Genomic DNA, 23,529 nt, shown 5'->3' on the forward strand with positions numbered 1-23,529 from the left:
TTCAGATATTTTCGAAGGATGTTGCACTAAGAAGTATTTCTAGTACCAGAGTTTGCTAAACTATGACTGGTTAGGATTTTGAGCCAAATACGGGTTACGCAGCCACAAAATTTTTTCGGTCTCGGTACTTAACACTAAGACCTCTTTTACACGACGACGATACGAAAGAAAATGCAAAAGTGGTTGCTATTATTTTAATTTCGCATTTACACAATGTTTTTTTGTGCCCACGGAAACGTAAAAGTGCACAAAACCTTCGAGTGCCGTCGTCCAACATCTCGTCCACACTTGTCTTGTTTTCCCGTTGCGTCTCCGGTGCACCATAAATTTTATGGATGCGCTGAATTCTTCTTCTGTGCTTTTAATTACTCGTGAGCGTAGTCAATACTCGACATATAAAGCTGACCATCGTTAGGCCATGTAGAATTTCGCTACATGTAGTTTTCATACACGTTATCAATATCGTCGCCCACTTTGCTAGCAAATATATACGTATAGCGTAGCATTAGTGCCACCTACTGTTCCAGACAAAACTCAATTTTACATTTCAACTGTTAAAAAGGCGACAACATTTTGCGAATGTTTGCATTTTCAGCCCCTCAAACATCGTCGACGTGTAAACAATTGGGCTATCTCGCAAAGTTTTTGCTGTCATCTTCTAAACGACCCCTAAATATTTAGCCGACAGATGTTTTCAACAGACGACCACGAACTAGTTGATGAAGAACACTGAGAAGGAAAACATCCTTCAAGATAAAAGCTACATGGAATCCCTTTGAATTTTACATCCGCTTGTTCGGAACATTCTGTATGCAAGGTGAGCGTAGCTGTCATCATCGGATGTCCCCGAAGATCTCTTGACGCTACTTTGGATTGCCTGTCGCAAACGAAGTCTAATTTGTGCGCATATAAGCCGCACCCTTGATTCTCTCATGATTTTTTTCAGCGACAAATACGGGGTATATGCAAGAAAATACGGAGTTTTCTTCCACTTTTTTGGCCAAGTCCCCCCCCCCCCCCAAAAAAAAACAATCGGAAATCGACACGAATACAAAGTTCGGATCCATGAACATTGACATCACTCTTCTGCGTACATCGCTCATGTAGCATTCACTGTTCCTTTAAAGGCCTGGGGCATTGTAGTTTGTAGTCTAGTGGTTGCCTCGGGCCCCGCAAAGGACGTCGTATGGTACATTCACAATGTGTTGTTACACCGTTGAGTCAGTGGATGAAAGATTTAGAGGTCGTTTGCAGCTTGCGACAAATCCCAAAAATGTGTCCGTGTGAACCCTGTCTTGAGTGTGAGGTTTTAGCACTAGGGTTTTCACAAATCCTGGACTACTCTTGTAGTATTTTAATCATCGTCGGGGCCTGCGAAGATGCTACCGTATCCTTGGCAATCACCTTAGGGGCTACCGATTCTTCGGCCTCGCATTGATTGGGAGCTTCTTTGTCTTCATTTCCATCTTCATCCCTTTCTATGCCATTTTCCACTAGAGCTTCAACTTCTCGGCCAATCGCGGTCCCTTCTGTCGCTTCCTGGGTGTCGGTCTCCTCCGAAGACTCTTTCGGTCCCTTTTCGTCAATGTTAGCCATTTCCTTCTCCGTCGCTTCGTCTACTTCAGTTGGGTCCTCCTTCGTTTGCGGGGTTTCCACTTTGACCGCGTTTGTTTCGTCAATGTTTTCATTTTCCGAATGCTTTTTCTCGCTCCCGTCGTCTGCCTCGTTACCATCCTTTTCGTTGTAATCCGGAATCTTGGCATCGTTTTCCGCTTTAGTTTTAGTCTTCCTTCCTTTGTCTTTGATGCCATTCTTGCTCGCCTTGCTGCGAGGTTTGAAGATTAGTTTCTGAAAGGTAGGACAGTCTCGTCAGCAGTCTTACTGAAGAATCCATCGGCTAATGGCTACATTTCAAAATACATAAAATACATTGGGAAAGTAACGGACATATTTAACACTTCTTGGCGCCATTAAACATGCTGAAAAATGGCAAAGGACCGAGATGATAACTCTTACTATCCTTTAAATCTTTGGCCTATTTAGCTCGCTGCCATGTCATTCCACTTGCGCGAAAAGGTTAGCCTCAAGGGTTATCACGGCTAGTTAAGGTCATCACCAATGAATGTCCAGCACCCTTCTGTGAACACCGCCTCGAAATTCGCCTCAGCGCTCACAGAAAGGCCATTGTTTTGGGCGTAAAAGGGAAAACATAAGCGTCAAAGTGGCCAAGGATTTATGACATTTAGCCAAAAAAACACGAGGAGAAATGAGAGGTCAGGTACCTTGGATTCCTTCCGCTTTCTTCCCAAAACTGGTCTCTGAAGGAACACAATCTGTTTGGTCGCCAGACTGCCATCACTGCCAAGGACAGCAGAAGAATTTGTAACATTAGGAATACATCATCTTTCTGAGTAGTTATCATTAGATTAGGTAACTTTATTCATCCCATATTTGGGAAATTTCATTGTCATAGTAGCAAGAGGGTGCGAATACAGACACAGAAAAAGACACTTTAGACATAAATAAATAGGTAATAAATACGTTAATAAATAAATAAATATATAAATAAATAAATAACAGGAGGTCCATAGTTTGCTTAATTTTTTTTGACCGGACCAAAATTCAATGTTTTTTTTGTTTGATGCAGTTCCTTTTCACATCGTAATTTTCACAAGAGTGCAAGGATTCGATAATCTTGACCTTTAAAACCTCCAGACTACTGAGTGACTGTGTGGTAACCTCAGTCTCAGTCTGCAGAAGGTCCCCACCTTGTGGACTTCCTGTGTGTGGCTCCAGTTTTTTTTAGCTAGGTCTACAATGTCTTGTGTGTCTTGTGTCTGTCTTGCTACTGCAACCAAGAAATTTCCCGAATACGGGATGAAATAAAGTTCGTTTACTTTTCGAAAGCGCACCACGAGACCACCAACACAGATGGCGACAGAGACTCGTGACCGCCAGGAAACTCATGGACCGCTGTCATCCGCCAATTTCGCGGAACCAGGTCCTCCTTAACAGCCGTCATTTGTCAGCGCCACTTTTGTGGCGGAGACTCACTTAGCAATTTGTCTTTGAGTCTTTTTCCAGTCTGACAAAAGCCCGTCACTCGCACATTGGTAGATGACGCGCTTAGGGTCGGCACCCCTCTGCGATCCCGTGCCTTTTATTCCCTCCCCACGTCGCTCTCATTAACGTCTGTTCTGTTTTTTAAATTCTTATTTTGTTCTTTCTTCCAAATCATTCCCCGCCCGCAAGCTGGTTTCTGACAGCTTTATAGTTTGTTTCTGCATTGCGACTTTCATGTTCAGTCCTGCTGTTTCGGGGGCTGAAACGAAGCTCTTCATATCGTCCAGCGAGAAGAACTCCGGCTGCTCGCTGACGGCTCGCCGACATTAAAAGCCCGGCTACAAATCTCCCCTTTTCAACATGAAATAGATGCGAGACTTCTTCTCTAAACCACCCAGAAAGCCTCAAAAGAACGTATCTTTTTCCATTAGCGCTTCCTTTGCGCGGACTCGGGAGCTATTTTCCCGGCTGTCGAGAATGCTGGACAGTTTCCTGCGGAATCAAAGGCGAAAAAGCTAGTTCCCAGAAAAAAAAAAAGCTTGGGGTCGGTCTGGCCTGTTGAAGAAATGACGAGCCTTTGTGCGACTCACTCTGCCGCGCTTTTAAGACTTTATTCCACTCGTCAGTGAATTGAACTGGAGGTGGTCGCATGTTACATGGAAAGAGGTTTTAAAAAGCCCTGGAAAACCATTATGGACCTGAAATGTGTATAACGGGCTACGGTTTGGACATTGTCCTTGAATGGCATCTCTACTGCCGTGCTTCATAATAGGTCTACTTCATATTTGGAGGCTATATTCTCATACTGTCAACCTCAGCCAATTGGTTACTCGTATTAATGATTGCAAGTACCCTTATTAAGTGATGAAAAAACTGTACAAAGGCAACACGGCATATTTTTACAGTAATCCCTCGAATAACGCGGTTAATGTGGACCAGACATGGCCGCGATAATCGAAAAAACGCAAAGTAGGGTCACCACTATTAAGAATTTTTCAAATAATTCTTCAGTGCGGAGTCCTAGTAGCAAGAGTGGCTTCTGGCGTGGATTTTCACATTTTTATGAATTTTATGAGAAAAAAAAACATTTTCTTCAGTGCTGAGTCCTAGTCGCAAGCAGAAGACAGGGGAGTGGCTTCTGGTTACGAGTTTCAGTGTGGATTTTCACATTTTTATGAACTTAAAAAAAAAAAAAAAAAAAAAAATCCCCAGAAAAACATCCGTGATGGAGTGAACCCGTGAAAGTTGAACCGTGAAATGGCGAGGGATTACTGTACTCTCATAGGGCGGACCTAAAAGTTTTAAATTTTCTCCAAAGTGGACGGCTTTCTGATGCGCTATATTTATATTGCGAAAAGGTGGACGTGTGAAAGGGGAAATGCGCGTGCGTATATCATGCTTAAAGCATGACAATATTAGCAGTCGGCGATGACGTTTTCGTCTGCGACCAGTGACCGACACGATCCGGATTGGAGCCAAAATGGGTAAAACGAGATCGCTTTTACAAAAAACGCACTTAAAAAAATATACAAAAGTTGTTATACGGTGTACACCATTTGAAAATACGGGAAAAACGTATAAATTGACAGGCATGCATTCTTCTTCTGAGAACCCTCCGATTTGGATTTCCAGAGATTTCTATTCTGCGTTGGAATATTTCATGCCACAAGTGACTTGATTCAATATTGAAAGTGTGTTTTGTCAACAAAGAAGGCTGAATAGACACTAAGAATCGATGATCCTAAAATGAATAGCTCGTAGGATTTGTTCTTGAGGTTTCCAATCGCCAAACCGCCAAAGCGTCTCACTTTCTAACTGACATGTTTACTTAGATACGGAAGGTAAGATCATTATCTTATATCGAGGGTTCGATCCGGACCGAATTTGGTTCCGTAATTGTGATTGTCTGTATGTTTGTGTTTAGTCAAGAACAAATGATCAAACATGCTGATTTAATGGCCAATTTAACCAAAAAATTGTAGGCTAGCTGCTATGAGAAGAGAGAGTAATGAGATTTTTGGGAGCAAAGTTCAAAAAAGGTCAGAAATGAACATGACAATTGGCTGGCATGGTCTACTCTCTCAGACTGCTTCTCTAGTTTTTTGTCCAATTAGGAAGCGATACACTTATCTAGCCCCAAGATTTTGAGGGAAGTGACTTTGCGGTTTCATTTTCGTCGAGTAAGCAGCCGATTTTGGGGTTGATATTTTAGGTTTTTTTTGCAGTTCTTGTATGTACCAACTCGAGATTGAGTTGTCAAGCAAAAGCCTTCATTGCTATCAATTTTTTTAGTGTCGGACTTATTGTAAGGTTAGGTTAGAACTTTATTTCATCCCGTATTCGGGAAATTCCTTGCAGTTTTTTTTATTTTTTATTTTAATATGCCACGTCATGTCATATGTTACCGTATTTTCACGACTATAAGGCGCACTTAAAAGTCTTAAATTTCCTCCAAAATAGACAGGGCGCCTTATAATCCAGTGTGCTTTATATATGGACCAATACTAAAATTGTTATCTTCGATAAAATAAAATAATTGGATTGTGGCCGCCTGGACGAACGTATAAAATTCTGCGTTTTCGATGACTCATTTGGACAATTGTTAAATTTGGACACAGAAAATGAGGACTTTGATGGATTTGTGGGTGATGATGACGTGAGTAGATTGTAAAATAGCTAAATAAAGTACAACCGAACTCAGTTTTGCTTCCGTTGTCTTTTTAAAAACGTGTTTTTAGCGTGTGTCCGTATGTTTAAGCTGGTGTATGTTTTGCCATGCCTGGCTGCGTCTTTAAAAACGGTGCGTCCTTTGTGTGTGTCAAATACAGAAATGGCACTTGTTACTGACACTGCGGCTTTAAATGCGATGCGCCAAACAGTCGTGAAAATACTGTAAGTCATATGTTGTTGAGCAATGAGCAATAGCGTTTCATTTTCTAAGCAGCCAATTTTGGGGTTGATATTTTAGTGGGTTTTTTTGCAGTTCTTGTATGTATGAACTAGAGATTGAGTTGTTAAGCAAAAGCCTTTATTGATATCAACCTTTTTAGTGTCGGAGTTATCGTGTCCAAGGAATTAGTTAATTTATGCCATGTCAAGTCTCATGTTAAGTCATATCTCATTGAGCAATTGCGAACTGAAATCTAATCCTAATGGCAACTCGTTTGGCTTATGGTATGTCATTTGATCCTTGTAACGTGACATAATAAATCACTTCTTTTTTTTTGGGGGGGGGGAGCTTTTCTTATCACGCTAGTGGCAAGAACCTCTCCAAAAAGACATCACATCGCTCCAGAATGTTTTGCTATAGTTAGATTAGGGACAAATTAATATTCAATGCTCAATCTGCAAAGTCATACATGCCTTCTATATTAATTCAAGGACGATATTGATATTAAGCGACCAATAGAAGACTTGGTCTTTCCTATCACCGTAATGAGCATTTGTTTTCTTATGCGGTCATCAATCGAGAAAAAGCTTTTTTTTCCTACCCGCATGTTTTTTGTGCCGGCCGACGATGAAAAATGACTTAATGGCTGCGAAATGTAATCACCAGCTACGCTAATTGAATGCAGCCAAGGCGAGACGAGCGCCCGGGTTAATGTTGCGCGGAGACGCCAGCCGAGGTTTCGTTGGCATCCATTTCAGACCAGACAAAAGCAATCGAGCAGGCGTTCGCCGACACCTCGTTTAATCCCAGCAAAAACGAGCCTAACGGGTTTCGGAGTGAAACGTATCATCCAACTGTTTGTGGGCCGGCAGAGAAATAAGAGGCTTGTTGTACTCTATCTAGGCCGGCTTGATTAATTAGCCCCGCTGTGTTGCGGATGCGCGACACGTTGCCTGTTAAGATGATGTAAACGAGGGCGAGATAACGAATCAGTTGGGAAAGAGGAACCAAAACACTTGGTCAGTGTGCCCACTGGGAATATGTGACATTAGTGGGACACGTCGCAGGGAATGTGGACTGGAAGAAGGCTTTTTTGTGAATTTTATTCCAGATTGTGTTGAAATAAAAGGCTTTGTTTAGATTGGACTGGGAATGAATCGCTTTTTGGGGGATTTATATCAAGCGGAGAGGAACTATTTTCACTGTGAGTACAGTATTTAAAGTATTTACATTTTTATATATACAGTGGTACCTTGAAATATGAGCTTAATTCGTTCCGGGACTGAGCTCGTATGTCAATTTACTCGTAACTCAAATGAACGTTTCCCGTTGAAATGAACTAAAATAAAATATTCATTTGTTCCAACCCTCTGAAAAAACACCAAAAACAGGATATTGGATTGGAAAAACATTTTTGTTTGTTCTAATTCGCCATCTATTAACAAGGTAACAAATAACTAGTGGTTTAATAGAACTAAAAAGTGTTTTTTATAGCACTAAAATTAGACGGATTTTGCGGAGGGGAGAGGGGGGGACTTTTTGCACGGCAACACGCTCTTAACATAACAAACAAATTTAAATGAACTTGGATTACGATGCAGACACACTCAAAAATAAATTTAATCTAGCCTTACACTAAACTTAATTCTAATTTTGTTTTCATTTTTTTTTTACCTTTCTTCTCCCGGGTTGGCTCTATTTGCCCCGCCTCCACCCTGACTTTCAGATGTAACCTATCGAGGGTTGTTTGCTTTTGTATTCCCTTGAAAATATTCCCAAAATGATGCACACGTGTGCTCACATTAGGATAACGCACGACCACTTGCCAACGGGAAGTAGTATATACTCCTCTCGTATTAGCGTTCACTCCGCCATTCGTACAGACCTATTTTGCTTTTTTTCCCGTTTGTTGCAGCCATGTCTGGTCTACATTAACTGCGATATTTGAGGGATGACTGTACATTCTTAGGATTTTCTTGAGTCAAATAAATACTGCGTCTACCGTTAACATTTGTAAACTGGCCACAGCATTTAGAGATTTTTGTTCACGCGTTGAAATTTTGCCGTTTGATGTTTCCGGCTAGTCCTTGTAACCGGAAGCCGACGCCGCCGTCGTCGACGCCTACGGGTGATGCATCGGCACGGGTTTAGCCAACTGATCTTTCTTGACTGGAGCAGTTTGCTCTGCTTTAAAAGTAGCTGTGAAGCAGATTTAGGTCAGTGTTGTAGCGCAGGAAATTTGTTTGAAACACAGCGCAAGGTGTGCGTGATGGCTATGTTCTGCTTTGTACAATCTGGGTCAAAGAATGGTGGAGACTGGAGAGCAACATCAGTAAAGCTGTAAAATAAGTGGAAAATGAATTGAAATAGGACAGTTATCAGCCTTCCAGTGCCATTGTAATCATTCACCCCATTCCAAAATGGATCAGACTTCTGTCGACATTAAATAAGTAAAACATTCCATTTCGGGCACTCTCTTCCTTTTGCACTGACTTGCACCGCGTTATTCCGATTCTGCCTCCGGTTTAAACTTGTACTGTAAAATCTCAAAAAAAGTTCTTCCTCTGACCCACTTTCAATTTTTGTATTCCGACCTGTCATACGATAAAGACAACGAGTCTCAACTGTTTTCTATTGAGTCATAGTATAGAGGCAAGCCACTACAAAATGATTTCTATTGCAAGATTTCAATAGTTCTGGATCTGTTGAGGTTTGATCATTATTTTTTTGCACTCTTTGTCAAGATATGATCATTTAATGTGTATCAAAACATGTGGTATTGGTACCTACAGGGCGAATTGTCTTTAAATGTTCCTTTGTTACCCAACGGTCTTTACTTTATAAATACATTTATTATAAAACCATGAAAATGACCACCTTGAATCATATTTCCAGGCACGACTAGCCTTTCTTAGTGGATCTACTCATGATTGACATACTGCAGCTACCTAATTTCATGTTGCTAAATATAACCACAGCCATACCTCTACTTATGAATGCCTCTAGGTACGAAAGTTTCAGGTTACAATTTTTTTTATATGCAAAGAATTACTCGAGATACGAAAAAGATCCAACTTACGAAATCCCCCCAAAAGTAGATGCATTTCCTTATCTGTTATTTTATTTTAAATTCCTCTTATTAAGCTATCAAAAACCGTAAAAATGCAATGTATCACATATTTTCACACACCCACACGTAAAAGTCTAAAATGTACTACAAAGTGGACAGCTTTCAGCTAGAATGAGCTCTTACCGCCATCTGGCGGTCAAACGGGTATTACGTCTCCAAGTATAACGACCGCAGAGGGAACTATTTCAGCGGCGCAGGGTGCATTTTCATATGCTTTATTTATTTTAAGACATTAAAATATTTCCTTATAATTTTCTCCCATTTTTGTGTGTTTCCTCACATTTTTCATACAAAATTGGGACACTGACCAATTTTAAAGGGTTTAGTTGGTAGTTTTGTGATTATCGTGGAACGAATTAGAGAATTTCCATATAAAGTACACCTCTACTTACGAAATTTTCAAGTTACGAAAAAAGTTCTGGAACCAATTCATTTCGTAAGTAGAGGTATAGTGTATAGTGTCAGGGGCCTCGAGCTTCCCCAAAATACAGGTGTTGTCACTCCAAGTTAATCGTGGAGCCCGGGCGGCATTACCTGTTGGTCTTGATGACCGGTGTCGGCAGCACACAGGTGAGTCTCCAGCCGTACGTGGCCAGGGACTGCAGTAGGGGAACGTAATCAGCTTTCACCTGCAAACCCTGCGTGGAAAAGACATTGGGCGCTTATTACAATCAACCTTCAATTGTGCGTGTCCATGGTACTTAAATACTGCTTTCAGGAAGGATCCACTTTCCATGCACGATTGCGTGTTTTTTCACTTTTAGTCCAATCTTTGGTGGCACGTTGGAGTGGAGTAACATACACTTGATGTTAAATCAACCACAGTTGAACATCCCAGAGATACTTTGAGTCAACCGAGAACGTGACGTGCATGACAAGACTGCCCGTGTGTGGCTTTTTGGGGGGACTTTGTGACTTGTAGTCGGGGAATCGATGCAGTTTTATTTAACGGAAACATTTCCCTAGAACTGTGTTTCAAGGAAGGGGCTGAATGTTGTCTCTGTTGATTAAGTCTATGGGAAGGCTGGAGTTTTAACTGTAGTTTGCCCCAAATTTTGTGTAATCCAGATTAGGAATGCCCCGATGACTGATTTTTCGACTTTGATGCAATTTTGTTCGGGATGTGTTTTGCCTTGTTTTTAGAACAGCAAAAATAATGTGACCTGTAAATGACAAATCAGTTTTTTTTTTGTATTAATGTCAGTCCTTCTGAATTTTGGTGAGATTTTGCGATAATGTCGTGTGATTTTGGACAATTTGGACAAATTCCGACAACAATTCGTGTCTCATGATTAAGCAGGATTCTTGAATACCGTGTTTTCATGCATATTAGCTGCCTCCACGTATAAACTGACCCTGAAAATTGCCTTAAAATGGTTGAATTTCACAATTTCTCTCGTATAAGATGCCTCCTGATTCACAATTTTCACCTCCATATTCATGTTTGTAATAGAGTACAAATGTGTTACTTTGAAGGGAAAATCTTAAGAAGAATCATCGCACATGGTATTTCTGAGATACTGTATAAATCAATTGCACATTCCTAAAGGGTATTGCCTACATGTACACAAATTCAAAAAGTAAGTCATGTGAGCAGTACAACCAGGAAGTGTGTCCGTAGCTGTCTAGTTTGTCATCCTTAGGTAAGATGGCGGCGCCCTGAGCGAGCAATGGTAGCACAAGTAAGTGCATTTTTCTCACGTTTTATTGAAAATTCGTATTTTTTTTTGTGAATTTCATTCATAGACATCAAAATAAATTTTGTTAAACGTTTTATCTGTTTATCTTTTCTCTATTTTGAAATAAATACCTGTATTGGCCACTTTGTCTTGGGTTATGGCGTTTTCGTGCACGTCAAGTCTAATTTGTGCACATTGTTTATTGTTAAAAAATGGTATCCTATGGCGAAACAAAATAAAATGCCTGACAGAGCCTTTTCCCCATAAAACTAAAAATTTATATTTGCCTCATAGTCATTGCGTAAATTTTGTCTTGGATAAAACAAAGAATGGCAGAAGCCAGAGCAGATGTGTCATTTTTAAACAAAGCGTCATTGGAAACTCCACATGAATAAAAATAAAGCCGCGGCAAGCGAAGGCCAAATCCAGGTGAACTTTGACACCGTCTGAGGCAAATAAAGACTTTCGGTGGCGACGGTTTCACAACGTTGACATTTGAATTTGGAGCACGCTCGCAGTTTACTCGCAGAATGCGTCTGCTGGTTATCACTTATTTCTCTGGCTTGGCATTTTTATGTTTATTTTTCGGCTCGGCCTCCGGGCACCGCCGAGCTCGTACGCCGCCGAACGAGTTCAAATTGCATTCCAGTCTTTGCCGTGTTTGACATTTATTACGTGTGTCTGTTTGCCGGCCTCATTACATTTTTCATTTATTTGCCTTATCAAAGTGCATTAATTCCGAGCCCATTTGCTCCATTTGGCTTGTTTCTTTTATTGCATTTTGCTCAAAGCGTTCCAACATCTGTGATGTCGGCGATCTACGTGAAAAATGTTTCCATTTGATTTCATTTGACACTTTTAATCACTCTCAACATGTATGAAACGGTCCGAATGGCTGTGAGACTTACTCGAAATCAAAGAAAAATCTAAGCTCACGCGAGACGTCCGCTAAACCCTAAAAAACAGAGTCAAGTTTTGCAAGAATCAATCACTAAACCGTACATTTGCTGGTGAACCACAAGTAAACTACTGTATTTTCTCGCATATTCGCCGTATTTGTCGCAAAAAAAAAGATGACTGAATCAAGGGTACGGCTTATGTGCGCACAAATTAGACTTGAGATGCACGAAAATGAACGGTGACAAAGACCAAACGCCATAACGCAAGACAATGAGGCCCATACGGTCATTAAGGTTATTTCAAAATAGAGAAAAGATAAACAGATGAAACGCTAAACAAAATTTAATTTTACGTCTATAAATGAGAATGAAAAAAATAAACCGGATCTTCCATAAAACGTGAAAAAACTCACTTAGTTGGCCTGCCATTGCTTGCTCAGGGCACCGCCATCTTGCGTAGGGATGACAAACTAGACCGCTACGGACACACTTCATGGTTGTACTGCTCACATGATTTCCTTTTTGAATTTGTCTATGTGCAGGCAATGTGCAAACCAGCAATCGATTTATACAGAATCTCTGAAATACCAGGTGCGATGATTTTCCTTAAGATTTTCCCTTTGGCGTAACACATTTGTACTCCCTATTAAAACCATGAATATGGAGGTGAAAATTGTCAATCAGGGGGCGACTTATACAAGGGAAATTGTAAAATTCAACGATTTTAGGGCAATTTTATGGGTACGGCTTATACGTGGAGGCGGCTAATGTGCAAGAAAATACGGTATATCCCTGTTATCCAATTAGTCAATTCATCGAATAAATGAATTGACAGATTGATCGATTGCTTAACTAATCGATAGCTGCAGCCTGAGATAAATTGACTCACTGTCACTAATGTCCAATCCATTTGAACCCGGAAAGACTGGCCCCAAATGAGAGCTGCCAAACCTCCCAGTTCAAATGTATCGGAGGTTTAACCCCATCAATGACGGAAAAGGCCCAATAAATGAGATTTTAAGGAATGAGAAAAAGTTTGAAATTGAATGTAGAATGGATTTTGAACAAATTGAGAGAAGCTTCCTCTCCAACAGCAGTTTGCCGCATGTCGTACATGGCTTCTTCTCACAGTGTGATTTCTCAGTTCTCTATCGAACGAAGGTGAGAGAAGAGGCGACCCAGATAACAGCGGGACTAATTTGCACCGTCGCTCAGCTTGTCGGGTCCGGGTGCTTCGATAAGATGCCAGGAACATGGTGTCCACAAGAAGCCACTTGATGATTTTCCGTTCACAAATCCCGACTAAAATCTGGATTTATGTCATATATATTTTTTAAGGAATCATTTGGTTTCATTTGTGTAGTGGAAGGAAATCATCCAGGTTTGTTTGGAGTACCGTATTTTCTCGCATATTAGCCCCACTCTTAAAATTGCCTTAAAATCGTTGAATTTTACAATTTCCCTCGTATAAGCCGCCCCCTAATTCACAATTGGAGTTTGCGTCATGACTATTTGCGTTCCTGTTGTGGCTATTTGAATTTAAGCATTGGCCAATTTGCATTTGTGATTTTGTTTTTCTTTTCAAATTTGATATTTTCTTTTCTTTTGTTTGTTTGGAATTGTTTGCCCTGGTCTTTTTTGGGGTAAATATCGGCTTCATTGTGTAAAAGCTACTTGGTGAATGGGTCCAATCTTGGAATTTAGTAAAGTTGACAAACCAGCACCGAGCAAAAGATTGACATTTAAAAAAAAAATGGCGAACCTCCAAAATCACTGATCCTTCGTGATTGGCTGCACTTTGACAAAGCGGCCTTCCTATTAGCTGGTTAAGTCCGTCATCGCAGTGGCAAGACATCGAGACTGCGAATTTGTGGGACAAGAAAAGGCCCTTTCACACGAAGAAAAGTCTAAATTCCATTAGCCTGATAGCATCTGTAAACACACCCATATAAAGTGCACGTATGGAAAAGCAGGCCACCGCACACCTTTTAACAACACTGGTCAGAAATCCATTTTAACACCAAACCTTTGCTGCCTGAAGATATCATCTGGGCAGATAAGCGCTTGTTTACAGCGACACACACAAACAGACACACACGCACACACAGTCATTCAATATGTCAATAAGATCTACTGCCCGTTTCATTCCACAAGCAAGAATAACAATGTGAAAACCAACCAAACGTGCAAAATAATTCATTAATTCATTTTCCGCACCGCTAATCCTCACAAAGGTCACGTGGGACACTGGAGCCTATCCCAGCCAACTATGGGCAGGAGGCGGAGCCACCCTGAATTGGTTGTTAGCCAATCGCAGGGTACAAGGAGACAAACAACCATTCACGCTCATACTCATACCTAGGGGCAGGTTAGCATACAATAAGCCTAGCATGCACGTTTTTGGAATGCGGGAGGAAACCGGAGTACTTGGTGAAAACCCACACAGACTCGGGGAGAGCATACAAACTCCACACGGAAAAGGGCTGAACCTAGGGATCGAACCCTCGATCTCAGAACTGTGCGGGTTTGCTAACCACTCAACCACCGCGCCCAAAAAATTAATTGCGTGGCGAAAATGACAATAACTGTTACTCACATCAATGACGGTCCACTGCTCGACCACGATGGCGTCGTAGGTGGTGTTGGCCTCGCCCTCGCCGCCTTCCTGGAACACGAAGATGGATTCCACCGCTTTAGGAAGCAAATCTGTGGACCAAAAAAAACATGTTACACTTTTAGTACCCTTGAACACTTTAAATATTTTGACGTAGTCATCAAATATTCAAACTATTCCAGACCATCTTCTCATCTCAACTCATCCTGATCGACATCCAATCCATTCCGACAATAACTAGCGATAAACTAATATAAATCCACAACAGCCACGTAACTCCACGTCAATGCTAGGCGATCAATGCCACAATTTTTGCTGTATTTTCCAATGAAAAACCGAATGGCACGATAAAAATAAAATAAAAAATACTCCGACACTGATGCATTTCCTCCGCATCTCATCCCAGACAGTCTGGCCTTCACAGACCCCCCAGTCCCCCCACTCCCTCCTCTTGTTATTCCTTTGACACACACTGACAAACACCCACAAAAAGTCCAAAGTACACACACGGTCATCCTGGCTGGCCCTGAGTGCTTTCTCATTACTGCCCGCTATTTCCACACTAATACAGTTTGCCGGAGCCCAGACGCAACTCAAGACACTCCACATTTCATTACGAGACCCCCCGATAATAGTGTCGAGAGGGCGGGGGGGGGGGGGGGGGGGGGGGGGGGGGGGGGGGGGGGGTGCCCGTGGCTTGATGGAAAAGCAGACAGACAGCGAGAGGATTCATATATATATATAAATATATATCCACCGTCCCCCCCAAAACCTAATTAGGACCGGTGCACTCTCAATTGAAGACATTTCAGACATCTGCCGGTTTGCTCAAATGCAGACATTGTTCACCGGCCCCCCAACCCAGATTCCCCCCCCCCTCCTCGTCCATGCCATTCAATTTTCCAGACGTATTTTTTCTTTTTTGGGAGGGGGCGGAGTCATCTTCCCATTCTAGGAGTAACCATTCTCTCCCAACCGATGTCCTTCATGTACTCAACCACGTATAATATCACGTCGGTTCAAATATAAAGAAATTCATTCATTTTACTCTCCTCTTCTTTTCACAAGGTCGAGGGTTTTGGAGCCTATCCTGGCGAACAAAGGGCAGTGGGTGGGGTAGGCCAGGAATTGGTTGCCAGCCAATCGCGGGGCATGTTGAGACGAATCACCATTTGATCGAAGGGAATATTAAGACGAATAACCATTTGACTGTCAACATATTTTATTTTTTATTGACTTTGTTTCCCACATTTTCTTGTTAAATCTGAAAAACACTGGCACACATTTAAATTAATCCTCAATGTTTGTGTTACAATTTTGAATCTAATCTAGTGGTAATGTTCCATGCTAACTCATACCTGTCAACCTCAGCCAATTGCTCGCCTCATTAATGATTGCAATTCCCCTTATTAAGCGATTTAAAAAAACACGGTACATATTTACCCACATAGCACTTAAAAGTCTAAAATTTTCTCCAAAGTGGACGGGGTGCCCAGTCAGTTGGTGCACTAAATTCAAGATCGTGTAGATGTCGCTGTATGACGCTGACAGCTTGACTGTTTGGGTACATTGCTTGCTGACGCGCTATATTTATAGAGTGAAAAGTCAGAAGTGATTGACATATGATGTTTAAAGCAATTAGCAGTGGACAATGACGTTTTTGTTTGCGACCAGTGACCGAGACGATCCGGAAAAAATCATAATATTACGAGATTTAAGTCATTTTCCTGTTTTTACGGTACGTGAACCGGACGTTTTTTGCTTTCAGGGGCATCAACATTTGACGACGTAAAGTCTCTGTGAGCACATGACTTTTTGTGTCATATTGGGAGAAAAAGTCAAAAACTCAAATAAGGTTAAAAAAAAAACAGATTTAAAAATGATTACAACATCAGTCGAACTGAAAGCTGTTTGGGGTCATCAACTTTGATGAAGTTAGATCGGTGTGAAAAAGATAGATATTGTAATTTTTTTTTCGGGGTGGGGAGGGGTATTTAATTCCTGTCAATAAAACTTTGATGAGAACGACTTTATAATGTTAATATAGGCGACATAGTTTTAAATAAGAAGATTTTCAGCTAGTGTTGTGCCTTGAGATTTTTTCAATGCAAAAAGGGTGCCGCAGCTCAAAAAAGATTGGGAAACACTGCTATAAACAACATTAAGTTTTCATGATAATCTCCCATAACTATAAACAACGACAGACGTTTAATCGAATAATTTTGCGCTCATTAGTACATGCGCATTCAGGCGGAGAGACAACGTGACCAGGTCACGTCCGCCCGTTTCAAAATGGAGGCCGGTACCCGCGTTGACAGTTCATCTATATTTTACAGGGCGGACGGAACCGAGGTGGTGAATGGGCGGATGCATAGACGGGCAACTCCTGTTGCCGGGCAGACTTGGTCACCTGGGAAGTTGGGGTAAGTGATTTTTTATTTTCATTGTTATTTTTTTTCACCATCGCTTGATGTTTTAGCCGTAAATTAGTGAAGTGAAATGATGATGAATCATGATTTCCTGCTGTAGACGTTAGTGGGGGGGGCAATCATGTTTGTGGATGGAAGATAATCCTTTGTTAGTCCTGCACAGCTTGTGATGTGTAAAAAAGGGGATTAAGTCGGTGGCGCTCGCCTTGTCGCGACATAAATCTCATCTTTCTTCTGGGCTTTGGGATGCATCAGTTGCAGTCTGGGTGTCGGGAGCGCCGCCAATTTTCATGTCGTAGGCTACTTTCAATTTGAAAACATGTCGTTTGCATGTGTTGAATAAGTTTTCATACATAAAAAGTGTTTTGATGCCAATGTTTCAATTCAGTCAAAAAAATGAACCCACCAGGCTTAAAAAGAACTGCATTTTTTAACATAGATACGAATACATTGCATTTTTCATTTGAATGTACACATTTACTTAAATTGAATAATGTTTTATACATTAAAAACCCATTTTAACTCTGGGGAAAGCTGATTACCTTAATTTAAAAAACTCAGAATTTTAAAAATACAGTTTTAATGCATTTTTATTTGAATGTTTGAATGTAGAAATGAAAACACTATTTACATCCATTGAAGATTTTTTTTAATACAAAAAAGTTTGTTTTAACAAAAAAATAAGGCTTACTAAGCATTGGGGAATCACTGAATTTTTGAAAAAATATTGCTTAAATTATTTGATATAATGATTTAATTTTAAAGGATCATTTTATTTAGTTGTAAATTTAAAACAACACTTTAATACTTCCTACACCGTTTTAATTTGACTCTTCAAATAGTCTTTAAATCTGGATGCTTTACTGTTTTGGAAATATTTATTTCAGTCACTTTATGATTATTTATTAGCTTTATATTACAATATCAAGATCCATCATTTGTAATTAATCCATCCATCACGTGTAACGCCGACTTTGACCAAATTTAGAATGCTCCGCGTGCTGAATAGCGGCTCAGGGGCTTGTGTGTGTGTGTGTGTGTGTATATGTGCATGTGTGTGTGTGTGTGTCACAAAACGTTTAAAAAATAAATAAAAGAAGAAGAAAGGAGGAATGAAAGAAGGCAGTAAATCCTCACGGCAGCTCTGGAGAGAGATTAAAGTGTTTGAGTAACAAAAAGGCACAAGCCCACCCCGCACTTTTGCTGTCACTCGCTCAGGAAAGTCAAGTCTGGGGAGGCACCGGCACCCCCGACATATTTCTATGAATGTTTCATGTGTTAGGGAAATTCAAGATGCAAAGTCGCACACACACATTTACACACAGAACGCGCAAACGTGCCCCCTCACGTCACGTCACCATGACAACACATCTGTACTACCGATGCCGTTGAACTCGCTCTCGCGTGTCAACCGGATTAGACGCAAGATGGCGGAAAAATTTGGAGGAAAAGGTCACCCACCGCGCGCTAACCTGACACCCATGTTTGTTTGCCAAAGAGACTTATTGGCAGTTAATGCTCATTTAACAAACTTCAATATTATTGTGTTTGCAAATTGTATGTTATTATTTATGGCGATTGTATTTTTATTCTTTTTTTTTAATCAATGAATAGATTTGTAGATAAAAAGAGTTAAGAAAGGATTTAGTCAACTCGAAAATGCAATTTCTGGAAACTTTGCATTGTGTTTCTGGTCAAAAACACCTGCAGGTCACTTCCTGTTGATCAAGGGGAAATTATGCGTCACTTCCTGTTAATTTTGGGGCTTTCCAGGTGACATTCTGTTGATCAAGGGGGATTCTGGGTATTTTTTTTAAATTCATTTTGGGCCATTTTTGATCGAATTTCATATCACTTCCTGTTGATCAAGGGGCATTCTGGGTCATTTTTTAAAATTCATTTTGGGCCATTTTTTGATCAAATTCCATATCACTTCCTGTTGATTTTAGGGCATTTCCGGGTCACATAAAGTTGTTGACCACATCCTGTTTATTTCTGGTCGTTTCCGGTTCCTTATGGGAAATATTTGGATCACTTCCTTTCGATTTCAATTGATTTCTGGTCATTTCCAGGTCCTTTTTTTTGGTCATTTAAAGTCACCTCTTATTGATTTTGAGTCATTAGCATTCCCGCACTCTTTGGGCCACTTCCTGTTGATTTTGCCCCGCATTTCCATGAGAAACGAACTCTGGTCTAATCCGTTATCATCTCCGGAATCAGTCTTTCCAGATGAATTACGACTTGTTTACTCGCTTCTTCTTCTTCTTCTTCTCCCCGAAGCGCACGCACCAAAGAACCCAAACAGGAAATAGTTGAAATGCCATCAAGTAAACCCAGCGAACATATTTTCCTCGCCGTCGCCGTTCCCACACATTTACCGTGAGCGTTTCCCAGATGAAAGTGTCCGTCGACCAGCGAGGCGCCGTTGTTAAAGTGCTGCGTCATGTGATCCAGCCAGTTGGCCTCCACCTCTCTGACGTCGTCGCCGCCGCCGCCGTTGACGCTGGCGTGCACCCGCAGCGGCACTTTGACCGTGTAGTACTTGAGCGCGTTGCCCTCCCGCACCGCCGGGTGGTTGTACAAAGCCAAAAGTTCGGCCCCTGCAGAGAAGAAAGAGCGATCGAGTCACGACTGAGGTTGCAAACAAAAACATTCGATGACCGGCAGCCCCCCAATCCAAACTGGATCGGACGCTCATTGCTACTCGTCAGGCGCCCCAGTTCGAACCCCCCCGTTTGTCGCTTCTCTCCCGAGCCAAACGTGCGGCCAATTCCCCCAAAAATTCCACGAACGCGGCGAGTTAAGAAGGGAGCGTTTACACTGAAAGTGAATTTGCGGCCTGACGGAGTGAATAATGCATTCAAAGCTCAGCCGTTTACATCAAGAGGAAGTGTGCATGTATAATGCAGAGGGCCTTGGGACGGTGAGGAGAAAAGAGGGACGAATCAAACGCTGCTAAAGCGAGAGAGGGATTTTTTTTGTTTGTTTTTTTTTCTCCATTTTTGCACTTAGAGGAAAAAAGACAAAAGCTGTGAATTGAAAAGGGAAGCAGATGAAGAGGGAGACAACTGAGGGCACCTGAACTACAATCAACCAGATGGACCAGCAGAATGGGACACAACTACAAACCATCCACACACACACACACAAAACGTACAAACACACACCACACGAACGCGTGGCAAGTCACCGACACGCACCCAACACACACAATCAATGATATGAATAAATCCATATAAATCAAGACATAAAGACCGACACACACCAAAGAGCCACAAACATACACGATAAGACACAGAAAAAAATTAATTGAGTTTCATTTCAAACAAACTGAGACCGAAGAAACCCGAATGGACGCACACACAAACCCAAATTGCCTCAAAAACAAACTTCAAGACACCCCAAAACACACAAACACACTAACACGTATGAAGAAACATGAATGCACGCTCACCCAAATGAACACATCAGCCAAACACACCCCTAGAAATACACACAAATGCCCACTACAACACATAACACACTGAACACACAAACACACACGCACACACACACACACCGTCCCACCTAAAAAATGCACAAAACCAATCCCACAAACAAACAAACAAACAAACAAACAAACAAACAAACAAACAAACACACACAAACACTCACTAAACACGCTAACACACAGGCCCAAAAATACATAAACGCACAACATGAACGCCCCTAAAACACACACTAACCCACACAAACTCACACATGTACACAACAACACACGCATGACAACGCACATGAATAAAGACACATGCAGAAATACACAATCCAACACATAGACAAGCACAAATAAATAGACAACACATACATTTCACACATAAAAATACATAGATACGCATGAAAAACCACCCATTGCATACGCAAAGACACAAAAATGAACACCCGCGCATAAACACACACACAAACACACTAAGATGTGACCGGGAGGAAGTGGAAGGCTCGGTTCCGGTGTCGGCGCCCGGATCAAAAAAATGAATCATTTATGAGCGTTTGACGTTAGGCGTCTCTGATGGACACGGTGGCCAGACGCCAAATTCTCCCCCCAAATGTTGACATTTGGTCGGGTCGCCGGCGAATTCTCACAGGCACAACACTGGGAACCGAGCCGGTTGGGTTGACATTCTCTGGGAACGCCGACGCATCCGTCTCACAGGACTTGTCGTGGGTTACCGGCGTTTTGTAAAATGACTCCTCTCTTGATGCTCGTTTGCCTTCAGACTCGAGTAAACGGCCACACGACTGAGTAAGGTTTCGCATAATAACCCGACTTTGCTTTTTGCTCTCTGTACAGTAATACCTTGACATACGATCAATTTGAGATACGAGTAAAATTACGGGCAATTATTTATCTTGAGATACGAGACGAATTTTAATATACGAGCATACAGTCAGGTGTGGCTGCTTTTGAGAATAACATGGTCACTGTCTTTCCCGTCGCAACTCTCTCGTGTAATGTCTCTACGAGCACTGGGCGGAGTGTTGCATTTTTTCAGTGTTTTTTTTCCCGTTAGTCAGTGCGAATGGCAGAGCTTGTTCGCTAATATGAGAGGAGTATATACTGCTTCTCGTTGGCAAGTGGTCGTGCGTTATCCTATTGTGAGGACATTTGTGTGCATCATTTTGGGAATATTTTGAAGGGAAGACAAAAGCTAACAACCCTCGATAGGTTGCATCTGAAAGTCAGGGTGGAGGCGGGGCAAATAGAGCCAGAAGAAAGGTATCAAAATTGAAAACAAAATTAGAATTAAGTTTAGTGTAAGGTTAGATTAAATTTATTTTTGCGTGTCCAAGTTCATTTAAATTTATGTTATGTTACCAGCGCGTTGCCATGCAAAAAAGTCTCCCCCTCTCTCTCCCCTCAGCGAAATCCGTCTAATTTTAGTACTCTTAAATACATTTTAGTACTATTAAACCATTTTATTAACCATTTTATATAACCATATTATTTGTTACTTTGTTAATAGATGGTAAATTAGAACAAATACAAATGTTTTTCCAATCCAATAGCCTGTTTTGGGTGTTTTTTTAGGGGGTTTGAACAAATTAATTTGTTTTTAGTTCATTTCTATGGGAAACGTTCATTTGAGTTACGAGTAAATCGACATACGAGCTCATTCCCAGAACGAATTAAGTTCGTATCTCGAGGTAACACTGTACCTCTAAAAGCAGGAAGGAAAAAAAAAAACTACCGATGTGACAGATTGCCATCTTTAGCTTTAGCGTGCGAATGATTGTGGAAATGAGGCCCGAGACGGAAATGCTAACCCATCATCGAAGATATCAGATAACGGGCAACCTCTCCAAGCGCAAACTCCAGATGAGCAGATAGTTTCCTGTCGAGATGGCAAATATTTTTTTTATCGACGGTCTCGCAAGCAAATGGCTTCCGTCTGGCGGTTGCCAGATAATACAGACAAATAAGTTGGCTTAGGCAAGGGCGCACAACCTTGGCCCGGTGGTGACGTCATACGTTTTGTGGCTTTCGATCTGTGTTTATCTGGGGCAAAGCACCCAATTCAATTTGTCGTTATGGTTGGTTACGCGTCAAGGAATGAACTCATTTACTGCCAAAACTGTTCAAAGCAAGGATCGGCATAATTACACTCGTACAGCTTTTCACTGATCTTCGAAGACGCAAAGAACGCCGCGTTATTAGATCATATTTGCACCAAAGACACCAAAAGAAAGCTCTCACTCACTTGGGGGAATACGTTTGTTTGTAGTTCTATTTGGTCTTCAGTCAAGACAAAAGAAAAAAAAATGAAACTATTTGAGGGAGAGAATTAAAATAGACTTTGACGCTGATAATATTTGGTTTTGTCAAAGACTCATAGAGAGCTTCGGATGCTAAAAGAATAATCCAACTACAAAATAAATCACTATTATATTGAAAATTATTATACCCCATTCATACTTGACTACTATCTGTCCCTTGAAATTATGATTTCAGCAATATGTTCATTTAAATCTCAACCAATTAATTTCTCTTTGCCTACCACACATTTTTTACACAGTAATTAAATTGAACCTTGTCAAAGAGAGTCCAAATTCAATTGTTAAGACTTCATAGTTATTGAAATTGAGCAATCAAAATAATTCCCTACACAACATTTATCCACCATCGTTCCGTATACAACAAATATTAATTATCTTTCAAGGAAAAATGATTGAATTTCTTAGGAAAACAAAATAACAACTAAACCGCTAGCGGTCTCGGCACTAAAACTAAACGAATGAAAAAGTCTAACTTCACCTACATAGCTTCAGGTCCCGTACATAACTAAGTTTTCTGGCCAACCACGAAATGGTATTAAAACCGTGTTTTGTCCTTTAATTTGGGATTCACGAAAAAAGGACGACAGATTATTTATGTGTAGTTGGGGTTTTGGAATGTATGCATGCTTTTCGTCTATTGTGTCTCTCATGGTTTCTCTTTCCTCGTGTGTGTGCTTTGTAATCAACCCTAGTCTGTCTATTTAAACCGTGTGTCAGTCTTTGTGGGATCGTCTGCATTGTTTGCTTCATGTCACCATGACATGTTCCTCGTTCCCCGATGTCTTCCCGTCAGGTTTTCATTTTATTTAATTCTAAGTCCTTGTTATTTTTGTGATAACCCTCCTGCCGTCCAGTTTTTGTTAGAGCACTCCACGCACTCAGCCATTGATTGCTCCCCTGCATTTGGGTCCGACTACATTCCACGACTGAGCTAATCGTACACAATTATGGCTCAATGAAATCCAATCGATCAAATTCTGTAAAAGGGGGTTGACGGTGGATCTTTGAGGGGCT

At 41.1% G+C, this 23,529-nt stretch overlaps 1 protein-coding gene across 1 annotated transcript in view; it reads right to left on the bottom strand.

Annotated features, from left to right (window-relative positions):
* Positions 1-1,026: 1,026 nt before the first annotated feature.
* The window catches only part of rftn1b (raftlin, lipid raft linker 1b), a 64,684-nt gene continuing 42,181 nt past the window's right edge, over positions 1,027-23,529 (bottom strand). Inside the window, exons 6-10 of the mRNA XM_077598841.1 lie at positions 19,083-19,304; positions 14,258-14,367; positions 9,618-9,721; positions 2,283-2,358; positions 1,027-1,848 (exon numbers count right to left, since the gene is read on the bottom strand). Of these exons, the coding sequence (XP_077454967.1) occupies positions 1,339-1,848; positions 2,283-2,358; positions 9,618-9,721; positions 14,258-14,367; positions 19,083-19,304 (1,022 nt within the window). The 3' untranslated portion in view covers positions 1,027-1,338. The remainder of the gene's footprint in view (positions 1,849-2,282; positions 2,359-9,617; positions 9,722-14,257; positions 14,368-19,082; positions 19,305-23,529) is intronic.

Source organism: Stigmatopora argus, chromosome 4, assembly GCF_051989625.1.
Source record: "Stigmatopora argus isolate UIUO_Sarg chromosome 4, RoL_Sarg_1.0, whole genome shotgun sequence".
NCBI lineage: Eukaryota > Metazoa > Chordata > Actinopteri > Syngnathiformes > Syngnathidae > Stigmatopora > Stigmatopora argus.